This window comes from Cydia strobilella, chromosome 16 (assembly GCF_947568885.1).
Source record: "Cydia strobilella chromosome 16, ilCydStro3.1, whole genome shotgun sequence".
Taxonomy (NCBI): domain Eukaryota; kingdom Metazoa; phylum Arthropoda; class Insecta; order Lepidoptera; family Tortricidae; genus Cydia; species Cydia strobilella.
Genome location: NC_086056.1, coordinates 11,661,208 through 11,678,673, shown reverse-complemented (window position 1 = coordinate 11,678,673; position 17,466 = coordinate 11,661,208). Strand labels below are relative to the sequence as shown.

The 17,466-nt window shown below is 34.2% G+C and overlaps 1 protein-coding gene across 1 annotated transcript; it reads right to left on the bottom strand.

Moving 5' to 3' along the window:
- Positions 1 to 4,642: 4,642 nt before the first annotated feature.
- LOC134748616 (uncharacterized) lies at positions 4,643 to 14,290 on the bottom strand. Its single transcript, XM_063683411.1, has 5 exons — positions 14,217 to 14,290; positions 8,142 to 8,864; positions 7,290 to 7,484; positions 5,295 to 5,540; positions 4,643 to 4,975 (listed from the first exon to the last, which is right to left on the bottom strand). Exons 2-5 carry the CDS (start codon positions 8,799 to 8,801, stop codon positions 4,811 to 4,813), a joined length of 1,266 nt encoding a protein of 421 aa, XP_063539481.1. The 5' UTR covers positions 8,802 to 8,864; positions 14,217 to 14,290; the 3' UTR covers positions 4,643 to 4,810.
- Between the last annotated feature and the right edge of the window lie 3,176 nt (positions 14,291 to 17,466).

Below are 17,466 nucleotides of genomic sequence, written 5' to 3'. Positions count from 1 at the left end.
CTGAGCACATGATTGACGCGACAGTATCTCGCCGCAAGATAGACTACCCGTCTTTTACTAACTGTATGAATTAAAGAGGGACGGGTAGTCTATGTCGCGGCGAGATACTCTCGCGCCAATCATGTGCTAGCCCGGCTGAAAAGTTACGCGTTCATTTACATTATGACTTAAAACTTTATGGGAAACAATAGAACCCTCATAAAAAATATTAAAACTCATTTTAGACCCTTACAAAACAGTAACGTACTTAATTGGCAACCAGTCTAATCCCTTATTATTCTGTTAATTATTGCAATTTTTTACTTGCCTATTACTAGTTTTTAAAAGCTAGAAAAACTCACAAAAAAGCCAGAAACAAAATTAAAACATACTACTCAAGATAAGGCTCAGCGCAGATTGAACGGAATAAGATCGGAATGTCCATGCTCGCGGAAATCCGTAAGAAAATATGTTTTTTTTTTATTTGATTGAAAGGGTTCTGATCAGACAGGACCATACATACCATTCCGATTTAAATTCCTTTGCACCTACACTGAGCTTACAACAGAAAATAAATTAAAGAGCATGTCAATAATACGGTTTACATGAAAATTTGTTATTTATTTCGAATACGTAAGTTTATGGAAACTACTTACTTAAAAATTATTCAAGTGGTGTTTTATAATTGTCATTTAAATAATTTTGTCATTTTTTTACTGTGCTTTTGATAAAAAACACTATGAGATCGGTTTGAAATCTTACTTAACAAAAATTTGGTAAAAATAAAAGTTATACATATATCACTCATATGGTACAAAGTTTAAATAAATATAAAAGTAAATAGCGTTTTCTTATGTACAATCTTTGGAACGCGTTACACAAACAGAACACACTGACTAGAGCTTCACTCTTTAGAGATTTTTTTATAAATATTTATAAGCGTATATCTCTACCATGTAAATACTATATTTATTATTAAATACTCGTAATATCTCTCTACTTTTTTCCTGAAATATTTTTTTATATGTAGCCTAGATTAAATTTATTATATTTGATATATATACTTATATTAGATGACTTAAACAACTAAAATAAAAATATTTCAATTAGGGTTCGGACACACAAACGTTGATCCGCGCGCCGCGGCGGTGTGCAAACGGGACATCGCTATATAATGTTCATAGCGCTGTCTCGCTCACACAACGGATCCGAGCTCGGATCCGCTTCCGTGTGACTGAAGCCTTAGGGTGAAGTCGCTGAATTCGATCTAATGTTTGGCAATGATGACTTGACATGCACATAGCGCTGGCAACAAGAAAAAAAATTGTGACGTTTTCAACTAAAAGGTACCACATTATCGCTTGTCGATAAGGTTGATTTCGAATTGAAGCTAAATAGCGCTTAGGAAATAGCGCTTTATTGTAAACCGACAATAAGTACCCTTTTGGTTGAAAATGGCACAATTAGTGATACTTATTGATTTTAATATATGTAAGTACTAGAAATTCATAAAGTTTGAGTTATTAAAGGAGGAATATGAAATAACTCTTCAGCAGCTCCGTCGCTGAGATCGCTTTTTGGTTACGTAAATTTTTTTTGGTGGCCGTAGCAAATAATATCTAAGTAAAAATCTAATTAAATTAAAGTGACTAGTACGATTTCGAACCTGAGATCAATTAAATATTTATTTTGCGTATAAATAAGAGACAAGAGACTAGAATTATTATGGTTACGAAGTCATGTTTTTATGAATCTGATATTAAACCTAATTTTTTTTTTTTATTAAATTGATTTAATGAAATTGTGTTTGGATATAATTTGCAATATTTTGTCACTTGAATTGACAATTCTATTAGATGACGTTTTCGCTTAATGCACAATTTAATGTATGACTAGTTTTCAGTTTTTCATTGAGACTGACTAGAATTATAGGTATATGTTTGACTAGAATCGTTTTACCCTTTTTTTAAATACGAACGTAACTTGTTTTACGCTTGATGACTAAACTAATATATTCCTCGGATTTAAGATTTAATCTTCCAAAGAGACTAGAAATTATTACTTCAGGCGATCTGTACAAATATCTTTTCACTATGACAAATAAAACAGAATAGAAAAGACCGCTCTACATAAAATTGGCCTTAAATACTAACAATGACTAGCAAAATAGACTAGATTATTGAGAATAAATAATTTAGTTTCTTTTATTATAAAGTTTTATTTAAAAACTGATGATCTTTAAATGACTAGAATTCAAAATTAGAGTTCTAAATAATTCATTATATGAACTAAGTATGTTGTAAGTTATAATAGACTAGACTGGCTACTTTGGTGTTCACTATATGTAATAATTAAAAGATAAAGGTTTATAAAAAATAATACGATAATTATTTGGTTGACTGTCTTTTTCTTCTATTACCTACACAACTATCGATATCTATCAAAAAATGTTTGTAACTCTAGCAAGATAGCGACAGTCTTTTGTTTTGCCGCGAAAATTCCGGGCTCCGCTTGTAACCCACGTAACACGTATTCATGACTAGATTTTTGACTTAGATGGATTGATGAATACTTATGATAATTTCAATGACTAGAATCTATTTCGTTTTTTTTGGTGATTTATTTTTTTAGATGACTAGATTGACTTTGGTTATATTTATATCAAAAACTATACCTAATGTTGACTAGATTTCATATTTGGTTGAGACCGCTTTTTGTAGGTACCTACGGTAACTTTTTTATGGTGACCGTAGCAAATAATATCTAAATAAAAATCTAATTAAATTAAAATGACTAGTATGGTTTCGAACCTGAGATCAATTAAATATTTATTTTGCCTATAAATAAAAGACTAGAATTATTTTGGTTTCGATAGACTAGAATTAATCTGTCATTTTTATTGTATTTTATTTTTTATTTTATTCAAAGTACTTGACCTAATACAGTACGACAATTAAGTACATCACATACTTACAAAACAAAAAAACAAAATTAAGTACATTAAGTACTTACTTATTTTTTTTATTAAATTGATTGAATAAAATGTTTATTTTATTATGGAGCTAAGAAAAAACGTACGCTTGTTAATTTAACCATGCATTTAAAAACTGTATTGTTAAGTTTTTTATAAATTACATTATGCACACTTTTGTCGATTACAAAGGAATTGTAAACTAAATAAAGTGTACATTACCTCAATATTCTGAGTATTCTGACCTAGTTGCAAATAGACTCAATTCCGATGAACGTGAACCGCTGAAAAAATTATTAGTTAGTAACGGGGTGCATCTAAAAATATGCCAACACGATCGATTGCGGCGACTTCCCTCTATGTAATTGGAAAACAATGCCAATTTACCTTTCATTGAACGAAGCAGTTAGAATGATTTTTTCAATGAAAATGATAGTCAAATACTTGGTATTTACGTGAGGTACCTACATACATAGTTGTATTTTAAGAGTTATCGATTTCTCTATTTACGGCTGTCTTAAAAATTTGATAATATGGATAACTAAAATAAAGCTATGCACGTGGCCCAAATTTGTAAACATAAAAAATTATAACAGTAGGTTTGTGTCTAAAATACAAAAAGTGGATACCACTTAAGTACGTTATGTTCTAGCTAGACTAACTAACGACAAATAAAGAACGATTCAAAACATTGTTAAGCTGTTATTTAAAATTTGCCTTCATTGGAAATGGTTGTTCAAAATGCAAACGAAGAAGTTTAAATCCACTTTATAAATAGTATATTTGGTTCAATGAATTAAATTTAAAAAATCTATAAAGCCACAGAGCGTTAAATACTTATAATCGAAATATTTTACATTGCATATTTGAAACACAAAAAAGTAGTTCCTGGGAAAAAGCAAATCTGTATTTCTTTAGATATTATGATTATTATTCGTAATTTTAATTACGTGACATCTGAGGTTTATTATATTATTGTTTGCAAATGCAATAATAATATTAATTATTAAAAAAAGGTAATTTTATCGCTCGGCGGCCTCATTCGTATACTTATTTGCTTATTTTGTTCTAATTATCAATGCTTCTTAAGTCTAAAGATATGTATAATTCACGTGAATTGTTTAACATTTCACGCCATAATAATTTGGAATGTTGCTGTAGGAGATCTTAAATATTTACAATTAAACTAATATAAAATGTATTAGACTATAGTTATCTAAATCACACCAAACTACTATTTATGTACACCTAAAATACAAACTTAGAGAATGATTATTATTGATAAAAGTAATAAATAAATTTATAAAGTAATAAATAAATTTATAAAGTAATACTTATACCTATTTAAGCGTGCGAATGCATTATAACAATAAATGAAGGACTGATGAAAATGCAAAATTTGTCGATTTTAGTAAATGCGGAATATTGTAATATTTGTAATGACTAATAATTGTGACTATAGGCTGTTGAATCCGAATAATTAGTATCTATTCTGCATTTTTGATATATTTTTAATAAGTTTAATATGGAAACTAATTACCTACTAAATGTATTATGTATTTCGTGGCTTTAGGAATAGTTTCCGGTCTTTAAAATTTTGGTTATTGTGGTAATTTTAAAAATGAGATTTTCCAACACATACATACGTTGATTTTGAAACAATTGTCATCCACATTTACACTCACTGTTTACCGCAGAACACATCAAACGCTTAACCGCGCGATTCCGCTCGGCATCATGTATTCCAACTTTATCAAGTCCTTAAGAAAAGTACATCTGCGGATTATCATGCACATACTGGTAGGGGTACATGTTCGCAGCGTAGACGGGGAACCGCGGCACGGGCCGCAGCACGCGTCGTCAGCCGTCCCCCCCGCCGTCTTCGTCCTCGGACCCCGTCACGTCCAGGCTTCGTGAATCCTCGGACGAGCAGGAGGACGCGCAGCGACGCTCCCAGCTGAAGTCCTGTGCTGGTGCGGGGATCTTGTTCCAGAAGGTGTTGAAGTTGTTGTCGCGGGCTTCCTGCTGCGTGAAAAAAAGTTGATTAGGTTAAACATCACATGACATTTGAAAGAATTTGGGTCATTTCTTTCTACAAGGAAAGTGGTCTACAAGCTCTTACGTCGCTTCTAACTCCTGCGCTTTTACACATACTCCACTTTCAGAAGGTCGGCAGAGCAAAAGGAGCGAAGCTGAACCTTTCTGACTGTGTCTGCACGAAGTACGTATTCAAATACGAGTTCTTGTCCTATAACGGTCTTCTCAATCAACTCATTGTCAACAAAGTCATTTACTCGAAAAGAGGCTTTCAGGCTGCTTTTAAATTTAAATTTAATAAGCTTACCGGTTGATAAGCCGCCGGGAATTCGGAACGCACTTGTTTGAACGCCGACGGCTCTTTTTCTTCCGGCTGTTCATGCGCCAGCATATGCTTCCTCAGATACGCCTGTCGTCTGAACAGTTTGCCGCACTGTTGGCACGGGAACCGTCCAGGTTCTGACGTCGGAGGCTCGCGGCGTTTTGCCGCGCCGGGCACGCGCGGCTTGTGCCATCGACGGTGGGACGCCAGGTTTGCGGGGCAGTTGAACACCTGGACAAGGACAAGTATTTAAAGTATTGTAAGTTTTTTTTTAATTGCTGAAATGTTTGCTCTTCTTTGTAATTTGCCAAGCGCTGTGCTAATGAAAATGAGAAGTCGCTTATTGCTCACTTCAATTGTAACGTATGTAAGTAGGTACTAGAACAGAAAATATGGTGAAATGTGGTACCGTTGAAAGTTCTAGGTACAGTAACGTACAATTAACGTATAAAAAATCGTGCTGCTACTTTTAAATTATTGTTGTTGTCTTGGATTTGAATAGGAAGTTGATGGCTAAAGATGCTTATAGTTTCTATAAATTGATACGCCTAATAAAATAAAGGTGAACCTACCCTATATACGAAAGCCCCATAGAGCCCATTATTATCATTTTTAACAGTTATTTGTTTTCAAAACACAAACAACGCCGCCATATAATTGCGTAGATACTTAATTAGGGTCAAAACGCAAAACGTTTCGCCAACTCCCCTTACACGAGCACAAACATAAATACTCTATGAATGGAAATTAAATTGCATTCCCTATCGCCGGGATGCTCGATATTCTTCGGTCACGCATCACGAAACATATCAATTAGAGTATAAACATCCCCACATCTCTCCGAAGGGTCGTAACATACAGCGACTGAATGCTAAAATACGCTCTTTTGTTCAAACGGGGCTAAACCTAGTGCTCACCGCTTCCCATGGAAAAGTGCCAAGTGTTTACAATAGCCCCGGCACCTGAAACGTATGGGATAATTTGTTCCCACGCAACAGAGCGAATTTCTAGTTTAGATGAAATTCATGGAGCATGATGCATCGCGATGAGTTATCTGATTATAGTAATTGGAAAGGGGTAGTTGAATAATAGACGGATAGTTATTTAATTGATATGGAATGGTGAGAACAAATAGTTTTGGATGTTTTGAGTTTCCCACAGTTATTTAGTAGTAGAGGCATGCCTGTAGAGGCATTAATGTAGTTTTGTCATATTTACCCCTTCGTACAAACTGCTACTACCTACTCATTAGGTACTATATATTACCTACTCATAAAATTAATATGCATTTTTTGCACCGAGAGAATTCAAACAGCACCGATTTACAATAACAAAGTATTGTAAATATTGTACTTAATTAGGAAATCAATTCGAAAGATAATGCTGCCATATAGTGGAAACCGGCTATCATCAGTATTTTTTGAATCCATAAGACAAAGAAAACTCCCTAAGGCTTTAAGGCCGTTCCATCGGTTTGCCGCTGTCTCTGTCACATTTCGCAAGAAAGAACGGGAAAGATCATGCGCGCCAAGTGTCAATTTTGATCGAAATTTGTCGATTTTTATTTATTTTAAAAATGTTATCCTACAATATCGAAATTCGAAAGCTATGAAATTACTATTTAAGTTAAGATTGTTTTTTCTTCTTTTTTTGTTTATAGTATCACATAATAAATAACCGAGTAAAGTTCGATTAAAAGTCCGAGTTAGAGGTTACTTTGGGAATTAATTGTATCGAGCGAAGTGTCATAATTCGTGTATCGGAAGCTATGATATTAAAGATAATATAGTCAAGAACTACATATATTTTTTCCACGTCTACAAATATCAACGCCTCTTAGAAAAACAGGATCATATAAGGAGGTTTTTCGCCTTCTGGCTCAGGGAACCGCCTTAAGCAAAATCCCTAAATTCCGTAGGTTACTTCTGAAACCCAAAGGACATAAAAAAGTTATAGATTTTACAGAAAGAATAAACAAACCTTATCACACTCAGGGCACCGGTACTCGATATGCACAATTCTCGAGCATCGGTGCTGCGCCAACGCGAACGCGTCCCCATACAGCCGTCGGCATAACCGGCAGATATACTGGCCCAGCCGGTTCTCTATGCTCGCAATCAGCGCCTTGGCCTCCTCCGTCACCTCCACCACGTTGAATGCCGGGTCTATGTCGCCCTGGAATGGTAATCTGTGGTTACAGGGTTCGGACCACACGGAGAAAAAATTAACACGCTAAACGAACTTTTACTTAAAATTTCGTTGAAGTTTATATTAAATACATAGTTATAATTATAAAACACAATTTCACAAGTTCCTTAAATACTGTTGTAAAATCAGGCCTGTAGGTATGAGAACCATGGCCAGCGCGTGTTAAATTAGGTACAAGTATTTTTTGTAGAAGGACATTTTTTACAACTGTATTTAACACCCCAATATTTATTCTAATTGGCGTAAATACCCCTGACAGTTTATCGTGAACACCATTAACTATTATTTTTATTGCGTTAAAATTAAACGTTCGAGCACACTATCTCAATTCAAAGAAAAAGTACGAGTTAGAACAACGATTTATTCCGCATTTAATGCCTCACGACCCTCCCCAGGCTGCGGCTCGCGAGCTTAAGGCTGTTATTATAGCACAAAAATAGAACAATATGCGATTTCATACCCCGCTAATTGCTGGGGCGATAAGAAACTCGCTGCGACCCACGGTAATGCCACGGTAAGAACCGCTAATTAATAGTTCCTGACCAACACACCCTGTCTTCGATACATAATTCCATTCAATCTAATTTGTTTCTGAATACGCACACATTTCACACCTTTATTTACCTTGCGGACGACTAAAGTCTCATCTTCATCTAGATCTCTTATAATGGTTCCAGAGACGGGAGATGTCTTGTCTTCATCGAACATCAATCTTCGCACCGCTTTGCTCTTTTTCAACGGTTGTGCCGGTTTTCCCGATTTTTTCGGACGTTCTTCAACATCTTTGACTTCAACAACTTCCGGAGAACTTCTTTCGCTTTTTGTTGGTGTATCGTTTTCAACCGGCAAACAAGTTTTAAGTTCTTCGAAAAATTGTTTGGTAAATTTAAGCTTTTTCGCCTCCGGACTATCGCTGTCGTTTGAATTTTCGTCGTCAACTTTTCTTTTCTCTGATTTAGAATCAGTTTCCTCTTTGGTATCATTGTCCTCAAAATGTCTGAATATTTTAGGTGATTTTGGGTGCTTGGTTTCATCTGGAGATTTTCTTTTTTGCGCTGGCGGAGGTGTACAAGGAGGTGTAATAGGGATAGTAGATTTAAGGGATAGGTCAAGCGGGACGAGAGGTTCATTGTAATAGGCTAAATATTGTTGGAGGAGAGTCGGATGCTGCTGTGGGATCAGATCGTGGAGATAGTTGGTGGATATACGGACTGGTGGGGCAGCATACTGTTGGTAGAATCTTGAAGTCGACAGCCGGTGAAAATTTGGTAACGTGGCTTCCATATTACTTAGAGAAAGTCTTCGCAAAAGCAGGAAACATTTTCCGCCTCCATTTATATATTTTATCTGTAACAAAACAAAATAATGTTGTGACAATTTGACAAAGCAGCTATAATAAAGTGAAGTGCAATATTGTAAGAGGCAACGAGGGTTGAACGCAGCCGTTGATTCAACGACACTACAACGTTCATTTTGTGTGATTGCGCTACACTTTTTACTGGATAGGTCTGTTAGCGCTAACAGTGTGATAGTTGATTTGAAATGGCAGACTAAACCTTTTTTTGCAGAACAAATGAAGTATTATTTATAAGTATTTTAGTTACTTAGCAAATCAGTACACCTAAACTTATGCCAGTCAGATGCCAGTAACTTTGATTTTAATCTATGTATCTGTCCGTTTCAAGCCTTTTCGAGAGCGCTTTATCATAGTTACCATTTCCCATTAGCGCAAATAGAACTACCATTTGCGTAGCTATTATTTTCTTAAAAAATATTACAATTAGGTATTGAAATCCTAATTTTGTTATCCTATTATATGCCTCTTGGTTAATTGTAAAGAAAGGCAGCGTAAATCAAATCCCAAGCGACAAACCGCAGCAACATTCGGTCCACAAATCCGCATCACCGACAAAGCGGGGGTAAATAGTTTACCCACGTACCTAATTACTGTCGTCGAGTCTCCCACGCTCACCCTTCGAGGGAAGGAACCCTCTATTGTGTAATGAAATAGCGTGAATTTTTATGAGACAAGATTTTGGTGTTTGCGAAATTTATTAAGTGTCGGGAGTATGGTTTGTGCTTGTTGAATTTACATTTACATAAGTTAGGTAGGCAATTTGATCTATTCCCATTCATATATTAAAGTGACGGCAGTAAAGAAAACATATTTCGGTATTAGCTATTTCAATGTTCCAACAGTTTAGGCTGTTAAGTTGTTATTCACAAGAAACGATTAATTTTTGCGACCAATAATGTCACCAAGTTCCAGGGTCATGAAAGCTTGCAACGTGTAGCGTAGTACAAGAGAACGCTTTCATATAAAGGCCCCAGGTACCAGGTAAGATGGATTGTAAGTTCTTTAGAGTCCGTCTAAGTCTGCACTGACAATGTTTAGCATTTTGCGTGTAGTAGACAATACTCTATAGTTTGGTTGTAAATCTGCCTATTCGTATAATGGTTACCTTAGAGATCTTCCACGATATTTCGAGTAGTAAAATCCCGCCCTAAATATAATGTCTTCGGCAGTGATATAAAATACAAATACATTATTCAATTTGAAATATCAAAATCAGTTTGGAGTGTTTCGAGGGCGGGACCGCTGATCGAGGCGGGGCCAATTCGGTAGGTATAATTACAGGGGTAAGGCGCTATGCCCAAATTATACAGCCACGGCTATTTACTCAGGATTTGTCTTTGGTGTTTTGTCGCCTTTGGTCAGTGGGAGGCGAGAGTAAAAAAATATAAAGAAGTCTTTAAGGGCCGATTTTTTTGTTGTTGTCATCATTTCGTTTGATATCATTTCGTCAGATGTTGATAAAATCTAGTTAGTTTGAAGTGCTCCTCATTCTGGGAGAAATATTTAAACACGAAATCCTAATAATAATATGGAACAATAAAAGGAGGTACGTTTCGTAACTCAGACGAATATTTTTAGGACATACGGTGAATTTGCGCTAATATTGTACAGAATAAAGAACAATCTATTCACCAAATTTTATCAAGTTCTGACCAAAAAAACGACAACGTAATAAGAATCAGCCTGTCTTATAAGGAATGTACTGGTTCTATGTAACCGGCACACTATAATACGTATATTTATTTTTGCGTATAAGTACTTTTTTAAGCTCAAATGAAAAGTTTTAAAATCAGTGCATGTGCAACATGAGCAATGAACAATTCGACAGCTTTTTTTCAGCTGCTCAGGCTATTCAGTTACGATTCTCCTCAAGTTTTTAAATAAAAATTTAGGTATATTGTAAGTTAAAGTTGTCTCTAAAATTATTTTTTGTACACCACGATCACGATGTATCTGAAAGTATTTTTAATATTTTAATCTAGGTAAGCGTGAAGTTAATTATATTAGAAACTTATTTACCCAAAATATCTACAATATCGTCAGGTGATAGTTGCATAACCAAAATTCGCTAATTACAAAAAAAAATATTACAAAATTCAACCTTGTTTTATTGATGTAGTGCAGTTCACTATTAATTTGTAGTTGTAATGAAAATGAGTGAATTTTGGTTGTCACCTGACGAAATTATATCTTCCTAATATTGTATAATGTTCTAGACGTTGCTATTTGAAATTAAATTCAGAACGAAATGTTACAATCTAATTATTTAATTTTGTCGGTCCTACACTAATAATCATTTATTCAATAATGTCCACTTACATAACGCTACCCGTTAACTGACAGAAAATTCAACATCTATTTCGTAATCACCGGTTATACAGGAAGTAATTGCCGCTGTTACCTATCCTTATGAATACCTTATGTAAATACCCTTAAAGTAATATTTACTTTCGGCCGAAGACCCTAAATTATGAAGAACCAAGTGTTAAAAGCGTTACCCAGGGGGCGTGCATTTTAAAACTCTGGGGGTTGCTATTCTCAATCAAAACCAGTTTATGATTGATCTCTAATTATACATAGTTATTACGGAACTTGGTGTTGCCTTTACACTGGTTTTCCTAAAGCAATATTCTCAGCAAGTGATGAAAATATTCCTGATTGCGCTAGCGCTACTTTGCCGTCATTACGACCTGATTGAGGTGTGATGTGAATAATTTATTATATGCTACGATTATCTATTATAATATTTGTAATTAGTACACTATTTTATTGGAGTTAAATGTGTTATTAATTGAATTGTTTTTTTTTTACAAGAAACAGTAATAAGGGGCGGAATATTAATTTTGACTTTTCTAATATGTATGTAGGTAAATTTAACAAGATTTTATTCCGAGTCTTGTTCGACAGGTTATATATATGCATACAACTAAAAGGCATAAAATTCACCGTTGGACATATATTTTTTTATGTGTACTAAAATCATTTTACCGAAACATATTGTTTTCTACAATGTGCAATGCCTGCATATCAAAAATAGAGCTAAGAAACTGTGGAAGTAAAACTTCATAGTTCGTAAGGGATATCGTCGGATGCTGTGTGGGTAACGAGATACAGCGGGCATCGTCCGGCTTCGAACTTCGTCCGACGGACTGAAGAACCACAAGTGACGTATGAGATAGACAAGCTAGACGAAGCTGCTACGTAGTACAGTCAGTCTCAAATGTAGCGGATCAGACTACGCGTCAAAATTGAAAAAAAAAACCGGCCAAGTGCGAGTCGGGCTCGCGCACGAAGGGTTCCGTACAATTACGCAAAAAACGGCAAAAAAGTCAAGTTTGTTGTATGGGAGCCCCATTTAAATATTTATTTTATTTTGTTTTTAGTATTGTTATAGCGGCAACAGAAATACATCATCTGTGAAAATTTCAACTAGCTACCACAGTTAATGAGATACAGCCTGGTGACAGACAGACAGACGGACAGATGGAGTCATAGTAATAGGGTCCCGTTTTTACCCTAAAGCGAAAGCAAAATAACTTACTTTCATTTCTTTATTAAAAAAAGGGAACCGCCTTTAAAAAACCAATTGGAAAGCACAAAATAATTTTTATATACCCAATTTTTATATACTTGTCCAGTCCCTATCCCGTCGTAAAGCAAATTTCTGACAAAAAGTAATTAACTAGACTTATATTGACCGGTCCATATATGGACGTGGTCAATTTAAGTGTAGTGAAACAAACTGTGAATCATTCTAAACTGAAAAAGTGATTAATACCTAATATTAAGAAAATTAATAACCATCTGGGTAACTACTTAGTTTTTGAAGTCGGTGCCAAACCAAAAATTTAGACAACGAAGAACGCTGCACTTACTTGCATAAAAAATACATAGTTTACTCATTAATAGTATCTACATCTATTCATTAAATCACTTTGTTATTATATATCGTGTTGAACGCTAAGTTAATTAACTAAGCGTTTTATTTAGATTTAATAAAGTTTTTAGGGTTCCGTATCTAAAAGATTAATCGTATTTTTTACTTGTGAAAAGATTTTTTTCCCCTCACTAGCTCGGAAAGCCGTCTTTTATCCTTTAAAACAAGCGGGGAAAAACGCATTTTATCCACTAGTGGGGAAAGTAATTTGACCTTGGATGGAGCGTGTTTAAGTAGCTTGACAGATAACAAAACGTAAAACGCTCATAATAATGGTTCGTTCGATATTAATTATCATTAAATAAATGGTTTGAGAATCTAATAAAAATACCAAATTTAGCTTTATTTAATAATTTTAAGTCATAAACCTTAAAATTCCATAAGAAACGTTAGATTTTTTATAATGATGTTAAATATAATTCTGAACACACAAGTTGAGTCGATGCAATTTCAAAACGCATCGTTGACATTTCATACGTCAGAACAGAAATGTCAACATTGTCAATAAAATTTTTACTGTTTTTCTCACTGACTCACGTAAAAATCTGAATTTCTAGTGTTTTCTGTTATAATATCGTAAAAAAATTAGTGATTCCAGTGATGAAGATGATCTAACGCCTGTGGATGTTGCACTTTCCTCGCTATAGTAAGGGGAAAAGTTTTGTGTTACACACGGGTGCAAATGTATTTTACTTCTCGTGTGTTGAAACACTCGTACGCTCAGGATTCTATTTTAGAACCACTCGCTTCGCTCGTGGTTCAACTATAGAATCCTTTCGCTTGCTCGTGTTTCAATTCCACACTCGCGGGTAAAATACAACTTTGCACCCTTGTATAACAAATAACTATTTTTATATTGTAAGAAAAGAGATGGTAAAGATGTTTTACGAGCGTATTTATTTAGGTTTCATTAAAACACGTACGTTACATTGACACTTAATATACCTATATAACATGACCAACAAAATATTAGAGTAATTAATGAATAGTATTATTAAAAAAATATACCCAGACTATTTATAAATTTGGCTATGATCTTTTTTACAACATCCAATGAACTTCATTCCAACCGGCTGTTCTATTTAATTTTAATATCACATATATAATTATTTTTGATCCTAATATTATATTCTAAAAGAAAAACGCATGTATTTTTTAATTTAATTATTTCAATTTTCTTGTGTAGGTATAAGTAAAAATATTATTAATTAATTTAATTACTAACAAACTATTAAACATTACATATCAACACGTATTGATTTGACATCAAATCTCGAAAACCAATTAAATTCTAGGTCAAATTAATTTTATTATAAGCCTTAAATACAAAATTTAAAAACAAATCACGGCAAGGATGCGAATAATCCGCTTGCCGCTAGGGCGTTACTATGACAAACTGACTCACCTGTATCGCTCCTCGCTGACTCAGCCGGCGACACCCCTACACTTTTAAAAAGTTTATCAACTTTTTCAAATTTAGAAAAGAATGTCTGTTTAAAAATTTTATCGGCACTTTATTTTTATTTTTAAAATAGGGTTGTGAAAAGTTGGGTTTCGTGTTTTGTGAGCTAGGGGTGCGCGGTCCGCGCTGTAGGGCGGTCGGGAGTGGACTGACGGAGGGTGTGCGCCCTGGCTCGTGCCAAGCCGGCTGCCTCAACCCTCGTACAGGGTGTTCGTTTACTTTGAATAATAATAATTAAGGTGGATTTTTTGATATTTGATATACAAGCAGATTACTCTTTCTAGCGAAGTTGGTTCTTAGAAAAAATTGTATTACCTAATAATTAAAGTTACTCGGTATCACAGAGATTTTTAAAATGAATGGTAATAAATTAAATGGTATTAGAGTCACTTTCGTTAAGATACGCAAACGCAACAGAACCATAACAGAATTAGTTTTGATTTTGGTTTAATTATTCTTACCACCTACCACTACTTCGGGTACATACATTTAATACCTACTCACAATAGAACGAAGGCTGTATATAGTTTTAGTTTTTAGGCTGTATGTGTGTTTATGCGTTCAAATAAAAATTATCGTTATAATTTTAAAATAAGTAGCTTCGAAGTTATTTAAGAAAAAAATCAAAATTTACCATTCCACCTTATCTCTCAAACTTTTACTAAAATTTAAAAAAAAAAATAGTTCACTACCTACAAAAAAACATCAACCTACCTATTGGTTGGGTTGATTGTTACAATGTTTTTTTGTTAAATCCGACTCAGACGACGTAGATTTCTTATAATTACAGGAAAACATATAAGAAGGGTCAATTGTGATTCAAACTTAACAAAAAGAAGTACATTGTTAAAAAATGTGCGAAGTACGGAACCCAGAGGCGCGAATCCGACTCGCACTTGGCCGGCTTCTTTTTCTCACCTGTTTCACCATTACCTATCATCGCTAACCTTTAACAGTTTAGACTATTGCCATGAGCATCGATCACCGGGATCGCGCCATTTTTTTTCTTTACATTTGAATTAAATTTAGCTGGTTTGAAAAGTAGTACGAAATCCCAATTTTGAACAACAAAAAAATTTATGTAGTTTTCTGCTGAGTTACGATAATACCATACGTTTTCGTACCTCAGTGGAAGATTTTTTTAGAACATACTGAAATTGCGCTTATTTTATATAGAATCTACTGCGGATGGTGTATAGAGTTAAACCTTACTGGTTTAACGGTACTTTTGTAATTAAATTTAGATATTGTGTGTATTTAGCTGAATAAATAAAATAAATAAATAAATTCACCAAATTTTATCAAATCCGACAAAAAAAAACGATAACCAAATAAAAAATCGGCCCATCCGTTTTACGATCATCCTGTGCAATCCCGCGAAGCCGCGCGGTCTGCCGGCGTACACAGTCCTACAATTTATAACAGAGCCCCCATGCGCTACAAGTGTTCACTTTTTCAACTACACTCCCTACAACCTTATCGCATTAACATCTTCGCCGTATACTTGAACAACTCGACACACTACTTAATTCGACAAGGTTCTTCAAGCTTCGCACTACAGTTTCTGATAAGAGATAGAGCCCGCATCTTACTGGAATGTTAATGTAGTCACTTGTTTTTGAGTTTTTTTGTCCTTTTTGTTTTGTACGGGTTAGAGAGGGTGACGGGAGAATAGTAATGAACTTGTGAATTTCAAGGTTCAAGATATGTTGTGTATTGATGTTTAGGTAATCTTATCGTTTAGTGTGGAGGTATTTTGAGTTTGATATTTCAACATATATGTTCTTAAAATAGTCCGTCCGCTTTTGTTTTGAAGTACAAAAGTTTTTAATTTTAAAAATGTAAGTGTTTAATATATTTTTATCACTTTATTAATTAGCGTCTATTAATAATAATTATTAGCGTCAATTTAGTATTGTATACGTCCAGAAATGTTTTTATAGGTTTTTTATGTTCACGAAAGATAGTAACCAATTCCTGGAAATAGAAAAGTAATGATTTAATTTTTTTAATGATTTAAGTTAGTTATAAAATTGGTAAGGGGGTGACGACAATATGTGTCGTTTTCAAGCAAAAGGTACCACTGTGTCGCTTGCCATAAGGACCAGGTTATTCGTATAAAGATACTAGCAAGTTTCGTCCTTATGGTAGGCGACAATGTACCCTTTCACATATAATATTTTTTTAGGATTTTTAAATATAATAACACCTACTTAGGTATGAAAAAAATGTTAAATTAATCAATCTACGGACTCTTAATTGACGACCATATTCGTGTAAAACATTGATTTAAACTTTCACTTTACCTCCGACGTTTCGAGGTTTTCACCGAGACCACGGGAACAACGTATTTATTTATTTATTAATAATAACAAAAAATATTTTCAAACATATGATATCATGAATGAAGTTAATCACGTAAACGGTTTGGTCATTAGATAATTGTTTTCAATGTTTACTTTAATACTTTGTAATCTTTACATGCATCAAAGTAATTTTATTTGTCTTTTTAAAATTACATATTTGTATCAGATACAAGATTTCCCTAGTTTATTGTAAATTTTACAAGAAAACTACGTAGTTACAGTACTATTATGACATGAGATATTTTAGCTGTGCTTGTAGTTATATCATAAAATATTTCAAAATTATATTATACGAGATTTGTTTACACTGTAACTATTTCAATTGCGATAAATAGTATTTTTTTTTACTTTTAAAGATATATTCTATTGTATGCTAGTTTTAAGGTATTTATCTATAAACCAACAGTAGCCTGAAAATAAAGGTTCTTCTTTATATTTCAATAGCTACCTATTAAAACGTTACTAGTGTTAATTTCCAAAGTATTCCAATAATAAAACTCCGTGAAAGTCCGTAGAGGTCTAAAGGAGACGGCGGCTGGGCGGGCCTGCGCCGCCCGCCCACCGGCCCGCCCAGCTGGCCCCGCCCTCCCAGCATCACAGTAATTGGAGTTAATTGCATCTCCATGTATTCAATTAGTGTAAATTCGGGCTTTTGTTTCGTTTTGTTTGTGCTGTTTCATTTTGACTATTGTTCGGGATAATACGACAAATTGTTAAAAGATAGCAGTGATTATATTTGTCTCGTCGAATAAATTGAGATGCCTGTCTTAGGGTCGGTTGCACCAAACTGTTTGTCATCATTAAAGTTCGCTAAGTATGTTGTATGG